Source organism: Trifolium pratense, linkage group LG4, assembly GCF_020283565.1.
Source record: "Trifolium pratense cultivar HEN17-A07 linkage group LG4, ARS_RC_1.1, whole genome shotgun sequence".
Classification (NCBI taxonomy): Eukaryota; Viridiplantae; Streptophyta; class Magnoliopsida; order Fabales; family Fabaceae; genus Trifolium; species Trifolium pratense.
In genome coordinates this window covers 11,116,109-11,134,928 of record NC_060062.1, presented here as the reverse complement: position 1 = coordinate 11,134,928, position 18,820 = coordinate 11,116,109, and the positions used below count along the sequence as shown (strand labels likewise).

The 18,820-nt window shown below is 33.6% G+C and overlaps 1 protein-coding gene and 1 long non-coding RNA gene across 4 annotated transcripts; one reads left to right on the top strand and one right to left on the bottom strand.

Annotated features, from left to right (window-relative positions):
- The first annotated feature begins 6,510 nt into the window (after nt 1-6,510).
- LOC123919726 (PHD finger protein At1g33420-like) lies at nt 6,511-10,184 on the top strand. Its single transcript, XM_045971716.1, has 5 exons — nt 6,511-7,398; nt 7,989-8,115; nt 8,209-8,424; nt 8,506-9,126; nt 9,212-10,184. The coding sequence occupies exons 1-5, from the start codon at nt 7,074-7,076 to the stop codon at nt 9,990-9,992; spliced, it is 2,070 nt and encodes a 689-aa protein (XP_045827672.1). The 5' UTR covers nt 6,511-7,073; the 3' UTR covers nt 9,993-10,184.
- LOC123919727 lies at nt 7,294-17,221 on the bottom strand. Of its 3 annotated transcripts, none has more exons than XR_006813304.1 (4): nt 15,028-17,221; nt 10,302-12,258; nt 9,824-9,934; nt 7,294-7,430 (listed from the first exon to the last, which is right to left on the bottom strand). It is a non-coding gene; the product is annotated as an uncharacterized LOC123919727 (long non-coding RNA). The 3 variants fall into 3 exon arrangements; XR_006813305.1 differs by having other exon boundaries at nt 7,331-7,423; nt 15,028-17,198; XR_006813306.1 differs by lacking the exons at nt 7,294-7,430; nt 10,302-12,258 and having other exon boundaries at nt 9,318-9,934.
- Nucleotides 17,222-18,820: the final 1,599 nt, after the last annotated feature.

Below are 18,820 nucleotides of genomic sequence, written 5' to 3'. Positions count from 1 at the left end.
GCAAGCAAACATTGTGAATAACCCTAGTAGAAAAAAAAGTTAGTTAGAAAATTAAAAGAGCAATGACAAATAAAACAAAATAAATAAATATTCACTTTTCCTTCAAAACCAATATCAGTAGCTCCCAAAGAGAGCTCAGTAAAACTCGTATGAGTCCCTCTCCTATGTATTCGAAAAAGGTGGGTAGAGACCGCCTTTTGATTGGGAAAAAAATATTACACAATACGACAAAACAAATCAACAGTTAACAAACAAATTAGACTTACTTCACTAAGAGAATAGCAGTGAACATTCTATTCATATTGTCATAGCAACAACAAAGCTAGGTATAAGAGCAAACATTTCCTATAAATAAATTGTAATGCAAAACTATTAAATTTAAACAAAAAGGTAAACATTAAACGAAAATAATGAACAAAAATACATACATGCAGTATGTCATGAACTTTTGAAAGCTACTTAGTAGTTTCATTGCTAGGAGCTAATTTGCAATTAAGAATCCTCCATCTGATGTGGAGTTTCTTACGAAAACCCACAAGTGCGTGTTTCTCCTCGATGACTTATTTGAAAAATTATGGAATTTCTTGTTCTCCATCCTTGATATACTTCATCAAGTAGGAAAACCGTTCATCACAGGTAGGGCTGCAAAACCAAGACTTTGGTAGCTCCTTCAAATCGTTCATATCACGTTGACGTTGTTTCAAACAACGCACATGGTATTCCGTTCAGCAGTTCAGACACACCATGACAATGTAAGGGACGAACCCCTACGCGTTGTAGTCCTTCTTCCGACATACAACACAAGATCCAGATTCAAATAATATCTTCCTGATTAACTAAGGAGAGTAGTCAGGAGAGTCAGGACAACATTTGATAGATGAAGTTCCATATTGTCTTTCATGCAGAACCATCTGATGTTAATTTATTGGATGCTGGATAATGATATGTGGTTGGTTTGGAGCTTTGTTGCAAAGACTGTTGTAATGTGCATGATTTTTTTGGATCATTTTCTTCAAATATTAAATATTTATAAATACTGTGATCGATGGATACAATAAATAAACTAACACATCTACTCCTTATATACAAAAACACAAAGAAGAGTTGTGTTACTTTTTGCACAAATCGACCATTAACAACCTCCCCTTGTCTTCTTCTGCCTATAAACAAACATGCATGCACTTAGCGTAATATATGATGATATGGTTTCTTTACAGCCAGTAACACTCTTTCCAAAATGATCAATTCAAATTAGTTAAATTTACAAGAAACTATCTAATTTTCAAAATGAACTACATATATTAATACTCACTGTTTTTTTGCAGTAAACGGTTTCGAAAATGTAATATATTAAAGTTCTTTATGTAAAATTTTAATTGTTTTTTATCTAGCTTAACAAATCTGAAAGGTTGAAGCCATATAAGTTGTGCTTTTGTTGTTGTCGTCAATATCATAATTTGGTCACCGATTTTTCACAACACTTGTTTCACACAAGCAAGCAAACATTGTGAATAACCCTAGTAGGAAAAAAAAAGTTAGTTAGAAAATTAAAAGAGCAATGACAAATAAAACAAAATAAACAAATATTCATCTTTCCTTCAAAACCAATATCAGTAGCTCCCAAAGGGAGCTCATCAAAACTCGTTTGAGTCCCTCTCCCATGTATTCGGAAAAGGTGGGTAGAGACCGCCTTTTGATTGGAAAAAAATTACACAATACGACCAAACAAATCAACAGTAAATAAATTAGACTTACTTCACTAAGAGAATAGCAGTGAACATTTCGTGCATATTGTCATAGCAACAACAAAGCCACGTATAAGAGCAAACGTTTCCTATAAATAAATTGTAAAACAAAACAGTTAAATTTAAACAAAAAGGGAAACATTAAACGAAAATAATGAAAAAAAATACATATACATGCAGTATGTCATGAACCTTTGAAAGCAACTTAATAGTTTCATTGCTAGGAGCTAATTTGCAATTAAGAGTCATCCATTTGATGTGGAGTTTCTTACGAAAACCCACAAGTGTGTGTTTCTCCTCGATGACTTCTTTGAAATTTTTTGGAATTTCTTGTTCTCCATCCTTGATATACTTCATTAAGGAGGAAAACTGTTCATCACGGGTAGGGCTGCAAAACCAAGACTTTGGTAGCTCCTTCAAATCATTCATTTCACGTTGACGTTGTTTCAAACAACGCACATGGTATTCTGTTCAGTAGTTCAGACACACCATGACGGTGGAAAGACCGAACTCCTACGCATTGTAGTCCTTCTTCTGATATACAACACAAGATCCAGATTCAAATGGTATCTTCCTGATTAAGTAAGGAGAGTAGTTGGGAGAGTCAGGACAACATTTGATAGATGAAGTTGCATATTGTCTTTCACCCAGAACCATCTGATGTTAATTTATTGGATCCTAAAAAATGATATGTGGTTGGTGCTTTGTTGCAAAGACTGTTGTAATGTGCATGATTTTTTTGGATTGTTTTCTTCAAATATTAAATATTTATAAATACTGTGATCGATGGATACCACAAATAAACTAACACATCTACTCCTTATGTGCAAAAACAAAAAGAAGAGTTGTGTTACTTTTTACACAAATCAACAATTTTGGAGCTAGTGGAAAACTAACATCTCCTTGTCTTCTTCTGCCTATAAACAAACATGCATGCACTTAGCCTAATATATGATGACATGATTTCTTTACATAAAAGAAAAAAAAAGCAACTACATAAAAGAATTATTGTGGTAAAGTCTAACGGTTATACATATATTTATATATAAAATAATATGTAACAAAAGATAATATAAGGCCACATATCCATCATTGTTCTTAGGGTTAATAAGTCTTTATCCACTCTAATGTGAACGATTTTTCATTCATCGCACTGTAAAAAAAAATTGACCCCCCTCGTAATGTGAAGATTCCATCGTTACCCTCTAGGTTGACAACTTGGACGTTGACTAGACAAAATTAATGATGGGACATGTCTATGTGGCTTTTAATTCATTTTAATTAAAAAAGTTAGTGCCACGTAGTTAAATAATGCCACTTAATATAATAATTATTATTTTTCTATAAAAAAAATAGCAACAATATTCATCTTCCTCAAACCCACCACTTTCATCTTCTTATCATCACCAACAAATACAAAAGAAAATAAATATTTTACATGGGGTAAACTAAAACTCACTAACAATGCAGGGGATAAAGACCTATTAACCCATAATTATAAACAAAAAAATATTTGTTATTAATGATTGGACTAAATATTTGTCGATGATACCCAAAATAATAGTGTAAAACAAGACTAAAATAATTTTTCTATCATTCCGCGAGTTAGACAACCTATACATCCTCCCAACTAAACCTCCTGGCCCCACTTAAAAATGGAAGAATACTTTCATGTTTAGGAGTGATGCTGTCACAAGGTGATTTGTTATGCCAATTGTAAGTACAAAGACAATACTTATGATTAACATTTTGTCACACAAGTTGAACAAAAAAATACAATTTATCCGGAGTGGAGCTTTTAACACATCCCTCAATATGGTAATTATCTTTTAATCTAATACCCTCAACACTATAAGAGTCATCTATAATGACCACAACAAGAAGGAGAACTAAAACAAATGACGAAGTCGTGATGATTTTTGTCTTTATTTTAATGATTTTGTCTTTAAGAATGTACGTTTTCTATCCATTATGCATTCAAAAAGACAACTCACAAATAGTTGTTGCAAAAAGCAGATATGCCAAAACGTTCTCCAGACAATTTCTTCATGGAATGAGAGAGATAAGTTGTGATAAGCTTTAACATGTTGTCTCTAACTTAGTCTCCAAGTGTGGACATTGTATATGACTGTTGTGCCTTTGTATAAAATGACTTTGACAACAAGAGATGAGTATGCAAGGATGTGACCAAAAAGCTAGTCAAACCGGGAACATTCTCGGGATATTCTTGAGACGTTCTCAAACCTGTGTTCACTAGCGCTTAAGTGAAGAAGTTGGTTGCTTGATCAAATGCCGTTGTAAAGTGTAACAGGAACACAATTGTAGTTTCTGCATAATCATTATTCACTTACCGTAAAAAAAAATCGTTATTCACTTGTACTTGAATAGTACGATTTTCTTGATCTTTGTGTAATTTGCATTGAAGAATGTTCACAAATGGTACTTTAGCAAGTACATTACAACTCATAGTCCAAAGTTGTTGTTGCATTTCTATTGGCGCATGATTTGCTGCTAGTTGTCAATTTGTGGAAGGATGAAAATCCAAGACAACTTATCGTCATGATGAGGTCTTATTCCTTTAAAGATGGCCAAAGAAGAATGTTTTCTTACAACCATTCATTCTTCACCATAAATGACTTTTCCACTATAGAGAATCATGAAATAACTTATGTAGTAAAGTTAATTCTTATCTTGTACCAAGTTTACTTGTAAATAAGTACTTATGCCAAGTGTGCACTGAAAAAGTCAATTGACGTCATATCAGAATAATGTTCTTAGACCGTTCTCGCAGGAGTATTCAAGACTTTCTTAAAGAGTGAGACATATCATTTTCTTTGCTGCAAAACTTTCCACAATTCCTCTTAATGTATTGCACACATTTTTGCTTATTCATTTAGTATCTTTGAGATGCTTTAGTAGAGGCGTGAATATACTCTCATCATGAGACTTATCATTTTCTAGTTTAGAGAATGATTAAAACGTTTTTGCCTTGTGCATAAGCTCCTTTGAAAACTCATGAAAATCATTCTCATCTTGAGAAGCTTTGGTAAGATGAAACTTTGAGTATGTTTTGAAGATCCTCAATGAATGCATCATTCCTATTGATATTAATTATAGTAGTAAATCCTCAAAGTATGTAACACAAAACTCAATGTGAGTTTTGTCACAATAACATCAAACATATTATTGTGTAGTTTGAAGATGCAGATTTTCCCATCATGATTCTTCAACTATGATCCTCATATTATTCCTTAAACATTCAATATTCATTGTGAACTTTTTGATGATGAGGAAGACTATTAACCAGGCAAGTCACTTTCTTGCTTGAACCTTTTAATGAATCCTCTTATGATTCAAACAACAATCTTTAAATTTTGTTATGAACTTGTGATACTGCTGATATAATTATCTGATGCTACGTACTCCAATTCTTTCATTGTTTGAGTATATAAAATGCACTTGCTGATGTGAGTGACATATAGCTTTTCCAATTTTGTCATTCTTTATCTTTCAACAAAAACTCAAGTGCACATTAGTAGATCACCATTCGTAAAACTTAATATTTATTCTATAAGGTTTGTTGTGATTAAAACATACATCAAAACAGTTTTGACATCAACATATCACACTAGAAATATAAAACCATAAAATCTCTATCGATAAAATTTACACTACCAAAAAATATTTCTCGACAAGATTTGCATTATTGAGAAATATCTCTCGATAAAATTTTCACTACCGCAAATATTTCCTGATAGATAAGGGAACATCGAAGGGATTTTGACTAATCTAAGACGGGTGTAGAGCAACCATTTGGTGGTGCAATGCTAAAACTCGTATTTGTGTGCAAACTAAAAACTCGTTGTTACTATACTTATCATCCATTTATTAGTAGTTTTTTGGAGTTTTTTTCTTGTTTACAATGGAGCCAACGATGATCGAACATAAAACCTCATGCATATTATCCAAATCCCTCGCCGTTAAATCAAATTACATTCATTAGTACTTTATTCACAAGTTTTTTTGTTTTTTTTTTTGTATTTTATTTAAAGGATTGGATAAATTGATTTAATTATTTTTTAAATCATCCATCAATGTACTTTATTTTCAATTAGTCTTTTACAAGTTATTGAAATAAATTGATACTATTTTTTATTTTAATTTTTTTTTTTATAAATTAAAAACATTTAGATATCAAGGTAGGGATAAATATCTCAATTAAGTTGGGACCCCTAAATTTTTTTCCCTTAACATCCACAAATTTACAATTTTTGTCGGTTAACTTTCATAATAGCAAATTTAACCCCTAAATTTATCCTCTTTTGCAAAAAACTGGCCCTACTAATTTTGACAAGTCAAAATACAAGTGGACATTAACTCACATGTCACGTTAATATATACTGACGTGACATGTGTTAAACACTGCACATGTACGTTGACTTTATCAAAATTGATGGGGGACTTTTGCAAAAGGGACCGAAGTTTATGGCCAAAATCTAAAGTTATTATTGTTAAAAACAAACTTGTAAAAAAAAAAAAACTTTTTGCTTAACAGTAACAAAAACAAATTTGTAAGAAAATCAACAATAAGTTGGTCATTGATTTTTTTTATTAACAAACTCATCATAACTACGGCAAAATAGAAAATACGGATCACATAAACGGGCACGTCTGATCGCTAGTATTTATAATTCGGATAACATTGAATTTTTTTTCCTTTACTTTTTTCTTTCTTTATATTTTTGACTAAATCTTTCTTTTATTATTTTACTTTTTTTGACTAAATCTTTTTTATCATGTATGAGATATATGGTTTTTTAATAAATATATTATTATTCATAACACGAACAAAATTATTATATATAATCAGGACAACACGAAAAATACAATAGATTTGAGCTTGAGCTTGTGCATCCGATGTCTTTAAATTTCTTAGGTAAAACTTTGTCGCCAATTTACTCATAAAATTTGAAAATTAATCACAGTAATTACACGCAGATTAAGGTAATTTTTTTTTAAAAAGGCGGTTCAGATAGAGAAGGAAAAAGAACCGGCACAAAGAAAGGGTTTATGACCCCCCAACACAATCACAAAAACCGGATATATAAAAGACAAAACCCAAAAACAAACAAACCCTAGTCACTACCCCTTTTCTTACTCCCCAACCACCGCCGCCACATCAACCGTTACTCTTCTTCAGCCTCTTTTTGTTCACAACACTTACTCATTTCTCAGATCTCTGTTCTTTTCGTAAACTCTATCGATTCTACGTTTTTATCAAACAACAACTACCACCGTTAACTTAATAACTTATTCCCACCATACTCTATGGTTGTCAACGAAAGACCAAGTAAGAGAATGAAACGAAGAGTCACTGCCGATCTTTATGATTTTCTCACTTTCCCTCCCGCCAGTGACAAATCCACCGCTGTTCCTTTTCGTACCGATGTTCATCGGTTTGTTTCTGAACATGCTCGTGTTACTTTTCCTCCTTCTCTTTTTTCGTCTCTGATGACGTGGCAGATCCTGTTTCGTGTTGGAGATGTTGGTGATGGTTCTGATCTTTCTACTGCCATGGTTGCTCTTGACATTGTTGAAGAGGATGTAACTCGGTCTCGTAGTTCGGTTTATTGTGACCAGTGCCGAGTTGTTGGTGAGTCGAATCGCCGAGTCACAATCTGGATTCTATAAAATTTTACTTTATTATTAATTTAATTTAATAAACCCACTAGGCCCCACCAGATACTTTTTATTTTCCTATATTATAGGCTTTACCTTTTTTTTTTTTGCCTAATTGCTTTGATATTTTTGTTATTATAATTATTGCTAAATAGTACGAAGACACTACACACGAAAGGCAAGAATTATACATGATTCATTGCAATATAAAACGGTTAAAGCAGATCTAATGGAAAACATGGGGAGGTTATTGTGTAAATCAACGGTTAAAAATAGTTCTTGCCTTTCTTTACTAGAAACTATCGCACAAAACAACATTTTCCTAATTATAATTTATTATTATTATTATTATTATTATTATTATTATAATAAATTAAATATTTTACTACATATGAACCTTTTTTATATTTTATTATGGTTATCATGTTTGGGTGGGATTATATGTGATGACAGTGATGTGGTTGGTTATTGTCAAAAGAAAAAGAGTGATGTGTTTGGTTGACATGGAATTATGGATAAAGTTGAGTTCTGATATTTTGACTTTTTTTGATGGAAAAAACAAAGGATGGAGTGCTCATCCTGTATGTGGAAAGCGATATCACTTCATAATAAGGTCTGCAAGTGATTCTATCGAATCATACCAAAGACCTTGTTCAAAATGTGAAACTCCTGTCCCATTATCTGAAGCAAGGTAACAATTTCACTTTTGTGGGTGCTAATCTTCACTACTTTAATTGGATTAAAAACATAGAAGGATTGAAAATGTAATTTAAAATCTTGGCAGGTGTAAGGCGTGCAATTTTGACATCTCCATTGATGATCTTGAGGATTGTGTGTATCTTCAAATGGAAGAGAACACTCATCTTCTGCATGGAGTTATCCACTCCAATGGTTATGGTCACTTGCTTACTCTTAATGGAAAAGAAGGTGGCTCGATGCTTCTCTCTGGATCTGATATTATGGGATTCTGGGATAGGCTATGTGCTGCAATTTCTGTTAGGTTTGAATCCTTCAACTTACTCACATTTTGCTTCAGATTTTGGTTTACCCTTTTAGTTAATTGTGCTATATATTTGTATAGGAAGGTTAGTGTGATGGATTTGTCAAAGAAATTTGGTCTGGATTATCGTTTGCTTCATTCAATTGCAAAAGGGCATTCATGGTATGGCAATTGGGGTTATGAATTTGGGACTGGCAGCTATGCTCTTACCAAAGATGCTTACAATAAGGCAGTTGATAGCTTGTCCAATATGCCCTTGTCCTCGTTTTTATTCCAGGACCGAGGACCTCGACACCATGTGCAATCCATTATTTCTCTTTACCAGTCTTTGGCAGGAACTGAACTTCTCACAATGAAAGACCTCTTCTCCTTTTTGTTGGAATTGGTTCATAAATTTCGTAAGCCCAGGAGTGCAAAGACTGCTAAACAGCATGGATATGCCAGTCCCTGTAATTTATTATGTGCATGGACTAGAAAAGATGTTGAAGATGTGCAACATGCTTTAATCAAGGTGTTGCTAGTATCTGGTGCTTGTAATGAGGCCAAATGGGTGACAAGCCAAACTCTCAAGGGGGCAGTAAGTAGGCTTGGATCTCCAGAGTTACTAGACTACTGTCTTAAGCATTTGCAAGGGAAAATAGCCGCAAATGGATTGGTAGTTTGTTCGCGATGCAATCCCACATCCAGTGCTATTGAATTCAGGTAAGAGTGATGATGTGCCATTATTTGGGAAATTGTTGTTTCCTAATCTTAGGCTCAACTAATATTTATATATATCCTATGACAGATTGGGACATTTGACTAATGGATTTAGCTCAAATTCAGCGTACCCTTCAGAAGAGCAAGTGATTTCTGATTTGACACTCCTATTTAATTCACTTATTCACCCTGAAAAAATGATCAAATACAGACCTAAGATTATTAGGAAAACAGTGTGTGATTCAGCCAGAAAGCTTCTTGACTGTAAGCAGTTTATGAAGGATTACAAAATTGATCAAGTGACCACAGAACTGCCTTCAGCTATTAAGCTCTGGTGTCATGTGGAGCTTTCTGATCAACCTAAAGAAGACCAGCCATCACCACCGCCAGAGCTAATTGTTTTGCCTTTGGATGCTACTGTTGTTGACCTCAAGAATGAAGCCACTAAAGCTTTCCAATCGGTATATGCAATGTACAAAAAGTTTCAAGCTCTAGAACTTTTAGGTTTTGGTTCAATCAAGGACTCACTAACTGTAAAATTCCTTCTCGGAACATCTGGATCAGTTGAAATTCTAGGAAAATGCCCATCCAAACATGGCTTAAGCCGATTCCGAAAGGAGCGTGGTACTGAAGAATGGAAAGTTGATTGCACATGTGGTGCTAAGGATGATGACGGAGAAAAAATGTTAGCATGTGATACCTGTGGCATCTGGCAGCATACCAGATGTGCTGGAATTGGTAGTTCTGATGACGGCTTGCCTTCCAAGTTTGTATGTATGAAATGTGTTGAGGCTTGTAAATTGAACGCATCCTGCAGAAATGAAAATGCAGCTGCTTGTAATATAAATGTGAATTTTGGTGTACAATGAGGGTTTGTAGTCTTTGTATGTATTGTATATAGTTAGAGTTATTGGCTAGGTTTTAATGTTATGACAGATGAGCCCAGATTATTATTAACAGTTTGAAAACCTGTTTTTGAGAGCTTAGTCTCATTTGTCAGTTTGGCTTGTTTTATCGAGCTCAAAAAGAAATACAAGACCATGATGACAGCTTTGTTTTCATCTCTTTGATTGATATTGATATTGATATATTGCTTTGTATTTTATTTGCAAATTACTGTTACATCCTAAGAGGAAAATGCATAATGTAAGATTGAAAACAGGGATCGCATGTGTCACCTTGAATGAAATTTGAAATTGATTGCATTCTGCTTAAGCTTAATAACTTCTAATATCTGTTAACTTATGGAAAATCAACTTTTAAACCCGTGTTAAACAAGCAGCCTAGTAAAAATACTGTAAAAACAAAACCAGCAAAAACCAATGGACGATGTAAATATATACAAATTGCCCTAATCATATTTTTCCGTATGAAACAAAATAACACATCTCTGCCCAAACAGATTTTTAACATGACCCAACCACTTATTTGGTGCATCTGTAATATAAATCACCACCGACTGCATGATACTATGCATGTGTATAATAAATTTTTTTTTGCAGATTTCAAGTGCTGTCTATCAATCCTATGTATTAAGGCATCTTATAACATTTGAAAACCAGATGCATAATTCTTTGGTAGGCATCTCAGCTCAAACAAATTTTTAACCAACCATGTCACAGCCACTTCGTTTGTGCATGGTCGTATAAAACAGACTGCGTAATATTATGCATGTGCATAAATCACTAATGCGTAGATTGCGGAATTAAAAACAGCAGTATATCAGTCATGTTAATCAGTCATGTTAAATATGCAGCATATTTCATGTCTACATGTCAAAATCTACATGCCAATAATACTATATTAGGCATCTTATAATTGAAACCAAAGTTGATAACCAAAATACTCTACATGTATGCTGCCCAATTTTGAACCATTGGCAAATCATTGAAACCAGTCTGAGCAAAGAACCATTGGTAAAAATAGAAGCATGTTTTAAGAAGTCTAAAAGCATGAAACCATAAAAAAGAAAAAAAAGAAGTAGCAGTCCTAACTAGAAACTTGTAAAAACAGAAATTGCAGTCCTAAAAACAGAACCACAAACCAGAAGTAAAAATATGAAACCATGTAGAAAGAGGGTCTTATAAAAAACATAAGTTGCAGTCGTAGAAACAAGAACCAGAAGCCAAAATTATGAAACCATGTAGGAAGATAGGCTCTGATAAAAAACAAAAGTTCCAGTTCCCAAAACCGAAACCAGTAGCCAAAATAATGAAACCATGTAGGGAGATAGGGTCATATAAAAAACACAAATTGCAGTCCTAAAAACAGAAATCAGTAGGAGAAATCATGAAACCATGTAGGAAGAGAAACCATTTCTCTTATGTTTTCTCCACTTCTTTCTCATCAGAGTTATATTAGACCCGTGATGCTGTGAGGAGAAGACGGAGTGAGGATCAAAAGTCTTGTGCAACCACTTTTCCAAAGGAAGGAATTAAGGAGAACCTTAATCATATGCATCTTCTCAAGGTACCAAGGCTATAATGGGCTCCCAACCCTTTTCTTCCGAAGTACTGGAATATTGTTGGCCAAGAGGTTCAGTAGTCGGTTTTAGTTATTCTTAACAGGGGGATTTCTCTAGAGGCATAAATAAAACTTTCATTGCCTAGTCTTTGCAATGTGGTCATAAAGACAGTTACTGATTGTAGCCCATAAACTAAAAGGAATCATTCCTGAGATTGTTGATGAAGAACAATGTGCCTTTATTAAAGGAAGGCTCACCACCGAAAATGCTTTGATTGCAATGGAATGCTTCCATTGGCTAAAGAAGACCAAAGGTAAGAAAAGGAGGATGACACAATGGGTTTCCCAAAACACTTGACGAATGTGATCACGAAATGAATCATTCTGTTTCCTGTTAGATCTTTATCAATGGGCAGTCGAGTAAGTTTCTCACCAGAGTTTGGCCTGAGGCAAAGTGACCCTTTGTCCCATAACTTGTTTATTTTGTGTGATAATGTTTTGTTTGGTATGATTCATAAAGAGGTGGGATTGGGAAAGATCCATGGTATTAAGGCGGCTTGGAATGCATCCCAAATATCACACTTGCAGTTTGTAGTTATAGTCAGTTATTTGTAAGGGTCAACTAGAAAGAGGCTGCCTCCATTTTAAATATTCTTGGGACCTGCCAGAGCACTTCAGGCCAAGTTGTAAACATTGATAAGTCAGAAGATTCATATAGTCAAAGTGTGCCGGATTAAAACATATGGTGAAACCATGTGACTCAACTACACCACGGAGACTCTATTATATAGACTCTGAAATAAATCAATATAAAATCAGCAACACTAATTACAACGGTATATACTGTTCCTATATAAAAAATAGAACAAAACTTACATGCAGTGCTTTAGGTGCTGTTCCTCTCGCACAGAGGCAGTTTTTTATTAACAGACAGATTTTACACCTTTTCAAAATTAAAAATAAAACTCTTCGGGAGAGTAAATGAGAGACTGAACTGGAGAACCATAGTTAATAGTGCTGGGAATGGTTGCCTTGGGAGAAGGAGAGAGTGAGGGTACAGTTGGGATAGAAGCAGGGGTAGTGGTTGAGGAGGTGAAATAATTTTGAGGAAAATAATTCAAGGCATGGGAATCTATGTTATAATTAAATAATACATCCCTAGAGATTTAAATGCAGTCATCTTGGGATAAGCACTTATGGCCTTTATGGAAAGTGGAATAAGGAAAAAGAACTTATGTGACCTGAATTGCAACTTATGATTGTTGTATGGCCCAAGCAAAGGAAAACAGTAAGGCTGATTTTTTGAAGGTGTGGTGTAAGACACTTCAAAACTGAGAGTTGAAGTGGGAAGTCTGTTGATGAGGTACATACTGGTGAGAAATGCATAATACCAATAGGCAAGGAGCAGAGCTGCCTGGGCAAGTAAGATAACGCCAAGTTCAACAATTTGTCTGTGTTTTCGCTCAACAACACCATTTTGGTGAGGAGTGAGGACAAATAAGATGGTGTATAATACCACACTAGTTTAGGAATTTCGTGAATGGTTGAAATTCACCACCCTAATCAGTTTGGACATATTTGATTTTATGAGAACTGATAAACCATGGTTTTGAATTGTTGAAAGATAGAAAAATCATCAGTTTTTTTGTTTTGTTTGAGAAGATAAATCCAAGTAAATCTACTGAATGCATCACCAAAGGTAATGTAATATATAAATTCAGTAGTGGAGGTAAAGGGAGCAGGGCCCCACAGGCCACTGTATATTAATTCTAGAGGGGGACTGTATCTGGTAATGGATGAATGAGAGGGAAGCCTATGCGCATGAGTTCTATTCCCAAACAAGTGCAAAACTCAGAAGTACTTTTACTTGAGAAAGGAATATTGCAAAGTTTCAATACAGGTTCTACCTGTTGACAAAATAAGAGGTAATTTTCAGAGTCCAATTTCTCAGAAATTGCAGAGAAAGAGGACGAATGCGACCAAGACGACGAAAGCGCCAACAGTGACGGATAGGTAACTCATCTATGTTATGGAAAAGTTTGCGTGGAGACTACAAGTCAATCTATTGAATTATAAATCCTAATTTTCTTTTGTTTTGATATTATGGAAGCTACAAACAGTGTTCAAGGAGGCTAGGAGAGTATAACTAACTGACACCTGCCAGTTAGTTAGTTAGTTACAGTTAGCTACAAGGGTTGTTTTCAAGTGCTACATGGACTACACTAATTCCTACAAGCTTGATTTAAACTACACCTTTAATAGGCATGTGTCTTTGTCTGAAGCAACAAGTAGGTTCTGGAACAGGGGTGGGGAGTCTCGCACACTAGATTTATCCTATCGTTTGTAATGAATTTGATTATTTTCTAATCTAATAGATGCTTTACTGTTAAAAAAAACCATTTAGAAAGAGAGGATCTGGTAAGGATTAATTTGATGTATTTTTTTATGTATATAACAAACATGTAGGAAGAAAGGGTCTGACTTGATTTCACATAGAGATGGAGTGCTAACATGACAATTAGAAGCAGTAAAATGACACAGACTAATTGAGGGATTAACAGGATTGATTGGGGAAAACTTCAGGGGCTATTTACTAATATTTTTCAATAATTCAGGTGGCATAACTAATAAAACTAGTCAAGGGGTTAAATGACTGTTAGAGAGGCACATAACTGCAGCACGTAATGAATCAAACAGGCAACACTTCTTAAAAATGGTTCATCCAGACTCACATTGTGGGCCCATCTAGGATGATGATGGCCTATTTTTTATTATACTAGTCATGCCATTACCGACATAGAGGCTTAATGAGCAAGACCTTGCCTTTGTTTGGGATTTAGGAAGGAAAGAGGGGGAATGATTTTGGGGTGAAAGGGAGGAAGAACGGAGGATAGCTCCCTACCTTTTATGAGAGTCTATATTTCTTCAAAACCACCAATTTGGAGGAATTGAAAAAAATGAATTGGGGGAATAGTTTAGAGGGTGTAAAAAAAATCTCTAAATCCTTTCCCTCTTAGCCTCTTTGTACAACACTCATCAAAACAAGCAAAATATTACCCATAAGCCTTCTTTTCCCCTCTCCTCCAAAAGCATTCCCCCAAACAAGGGAAACTTCCCTCCCTTTCTTTCCCCTCATAAATCCCAAAAAAAGCCCAAGAGAATGTCTAATTTCTTTTCACATAAAGCAGGGAATTCATGATCAATGCAAGGAATAGTGTTATGGACCCTAATAGACTAATGATTTTACAGAGAATAACTTCAAAAAACTGAAAATTCGTTATCAAACTCATGACCTTTCAGCCTTCTGAGATAATGACAAGAGTATTTCAGTAAGAAATAGTATAGTTAAAAGTAGTTCCATACATTGCAGATAATCAAAATATATTTCTAACAACCATGTATTCTCTATAGAAATGAAAGAAATGCCATCGACAGACTTACCAAGAATGAAATGCCTATATACATCCTAGATTCTGAATACGCTATGCCAGCCATGAATCTTCATTACAAAGAAACGCTGGTATATGGGCAGAAAGCGTATTTTCTGAGGGTTCAAATCAATCTTTGTATCCTCAGGGGAAGCAACAAATGTCTGGCAGAACAAATTAAGTTATTATACATTTCTCTAAATTCTCCAGATATAAAACACAGTTTTCAAAGACAAAAGGACAGAAGAAAACCACCAATATGAAAAGGAGATAAATAATCATAACACCCCCACCCAAAAACAGAAAAAATATCGGGTTCAAAATAGAAATCCTGTATCAACTTACCAATATCAACAGCTATATAAATTCTATTACAAATTTAATTAGGTTCTATAGTAGTTGTACTAAAAAAACTAGCATCAATTTTTTAATATATCATAAGCCATAGTATCTAGTTTAACTATTTTTTGGGTCCCATGATGGATGGCGTAGAAAATCTCCTTATGGAGTTTTCTGAGCATGTAAAAACAAAAAAGAAAAAAGTATTGCATGTGCCAATGAAATAAAAAGGGACTGAACTGTACAGACTTCTTTTCCCCTGAACCACTTATCAAGAAAACTCCACTCAATATCATGGATTCAAGTTTTATTCCCGCCAGGAATGTGAAGTTCGGAATCTTCACTTCCCATGTTTGTTTGAACTTTTAGCAAATTATAAAATTATATCCAAAAAACATGCATCCTAAAACAAATTATTTAAAAATGCTTTTCCAAGTTAATGTATATTCTCAATGGTTGTTGAAAATAATATATGTGATTAAAACCGTTCGTTTTTGTGCCTAATTGTGCAGATTACTTGCTATATTAATAGTGACAAAATATTTAGAGTAAAAGAAAGTGCGATAAATCAACAAATAAAGTATAAATAAAATTGTTGTGCAACTCTTTGAAATTATTTGGCAGATTCTTGGGTTTTTGGACCAAATTCAACATCACAAAATCAGCTTTTATGGCATTTAATTAGACTCAAAAAACAAATATCAAAGCTTTTGTGATCTATGGTCAACTGCTCAGCTTTTAACATGCTAGCATAATTGATTTTGCTTCTAAAATCGGTAATATTAGCTAATTAAAAGCCAAACCTCTAATCATAGATCAAACTTGCAATAGTCAACTTTGATATCATGTTAGATTGGGCTAACTAAATCCAATAAGAATTAGGTCAAAAACTTAATGGAGATTGCCAACTTAAAAACTACGTAACAGAACTATCAATAAAACAGATTGATTATTAAAAGCATTACAAAAGCATTGCAGATTCATTTAAATGTAGATCAAATTTCTTCATAATTAGACCCAAAAAACCTAATACCAAAGCTTTCGTAATCTACGATCAACTGCTCAGCTTTTAATATACTTTTATAATCATTGATTTTAATTCTGATATCGGTAATATTAGCTTATTAAAAGCCAAATCACTAAGTCACTAACTAACCATAGATCACAATTCAATAGTCAACTTTAATATCATGTTAGATCATTAGATTGTACCTAACTAAATCCCAAACGAATTAGGTCAAAAACTTAATAGAGATTGGCAACTAAATAGGATTTTGGATTAACTATATAACAGATGCAATTTCAGATATACCAATAGAAAACTTGTGATGAATTCTCATGTAAAATAAAACCTTATGTAAAACAGATTGATTATTAAAAGCATTGCTGAATTGGTATAAATATAATTACTAGTTGATTAGTATTTAAGAATTAACATCTCTATATGAATGGAACAATAAAGCGATACTCACAACAAAAAATTCAGATCTAAATTGAAACGAAACAGATTAAAACAAATGAAGATTGATATGAATAAGATAAATGCAAGTGAAGATTGATGCGTAACATGTTAAACCCTAGATCTATTAAATGTATCAAAATTGTCTAAATTCAAGGTCTATGAATTCGAAATTGATGAAGATGAAAGAAATAAAACAGAGGAAAGAATAGAAGAATGCTTAGCTTGATGAATTGAAGGAAATTGAGCGAAGTGTGCGATCGGAGAAGCTAGGGATTTGGGAAGAGAAGATTGAAGTTGATCGCTATGAAGAAACTGTTGTTTGTGATTGTGGTAGAACTGAATCCCCAAATCAGTTTTTTTTTTTTTTTGACAACTATCCCCCAAATCAGTTATTCGGTGTAGTTATGAGCTAAATTACATTAATAACTCCTTATGTTACAATTCTCTCCCCTTTATTTTAAATTTTTACTCAAATTGACCTTTTTTTTTTTTACATAAATAATAAAGCACAAAATAATTAACACTATTTTAGTAAAAAATAAATAAAATAATTGACACTATTGTTAATTTTTAATTTGATGTTAATTATTTTCTTCGGACTCTTTTATAAGAGATGGTTTATTATTTTGATCTATTGAATAATTGATATATTTGATTTATAAATCTCTTATAAAAGAGACTAAGGGGAATATATTTTTTTGTCGTTCTTAACTGTTTAAAGGAATGAGTATTGATAATTAAAATTTCGATCATGAGATAAGTAAGAAAAACAAAACAGGGTTTATAGTCGATTTTAGGGTTTTCGGCCGATTTTAGGGTTTATAGATGATTTTAGGAATTTGCGTCGATTTTAGGTTTCCGGCCGAGTTTTTTAGGTTTAAGGAACATTTTAGATTTTTCGGGCGATTTTTTGGGTTTTCAGCCGATTTTACGGTTTATAGTCGATTATAGGGTTTTTGGCCGATTTTAGGGTTTATAGTCAATTTTTGAGATTTTGGCCGATTGTTTGGGTTTATAGTCGATTTTTGGGATTTTGGACGATTTTAGGTTTTCGGCTGAGTTTTTTGGGTTTAGGGCCGACTTTGGGTTTTCCAGCATATTTTTTTTTTGTTTTTCGGCTGATTTTTGGGGTTTTCGGTCGAATTTAGGTTTTTCGGCCATTTTTTGGGTTTTTCGACCGATTTTTAGGGTTTATAGTCAATTTTTGATTTTGGCCGATTTTAGGGTTTTCTGCCGATTTTTTGGATTTTTGATTTTTTGGATTTTCGGCTGATTTTTAGGGTTTATAGTTAATTTTATATTTTGGCCGATTTTAGGGTTTTCTGCCGATTTTTTGGGTTTTCGGCCGATTTTAGGAGTTATAGTCGATTTTTGGTCAATTTTTGGTTTTTTGGCCGTTTTTTTCGGTTTTCGGCCGTTTTTTAGGGTTTATAGTCAATTTTTATTTTGGCCGATTTTAGGGTTTTCTGGCGATTTTTTTGGTTTTCGGCCGATTTAAGGGGATATAGTCGTTTTTTTGGATTTTCAGTCGATTTTAGGATTTTCGGCCGTTTTTTGGGTTTTCGGCCGTTTTTTAGAGTTTATAGTCAATTTTTTATTTTGGCCGATTTTAGGTTTTTCTGCCCATTTTTTGGGTTTTCGGCCGATTTTAGGTTTTTCTGCCGATTTTAGGGTTTATAGTCGATTTTTGGGTTTTTGACCGATTTTAGATTTTTTCTGCCGATTTTTTGGATTTTCGGCAGATTTTAGCGTTTATCGTCGATTTATGGTTTTTCGGCTAATTTTTGAGTTTTCGATCAATTAGAAATTTTTAAAAGTTTAAAGAGAAGAAGGAATGTCAGATTCTTTGGTTTCAGGTGTCATTTTGAAATTATCTAAATTTAACTTGAACAAAATACTTCATCAATTTCCATCATTTTGAAAAATTCTTCAAATTATCATCAAAACAATGGAATTCACCTCAAATCATTTGAATTCCCTCGAAACATTACTTTACTCCCAAATT

Coding starts and splice junctions, on each gene's coding strand:
- LOC123919726 (XM_045971716.1), top strand. CDS start 7,074: ATGGTTGTCAACGAAAGACCAAGTAAGAGAATGAAACGAAGAGTCACT. Junction 7,399..7,988: donor TGACCAGTGCCGAGTTGTTG/GTGAGTCGAATC, acceptor GAAAAAACAAAG/GATGGAGTGCTCATCCTGTA. Junction 9,127..9,211: donor TCCAGTGCTATTGAATTCAG/GTAAGAGTGATG, acceptor ATCCTATGACAG/ATTGGGACATTTGACTAATG.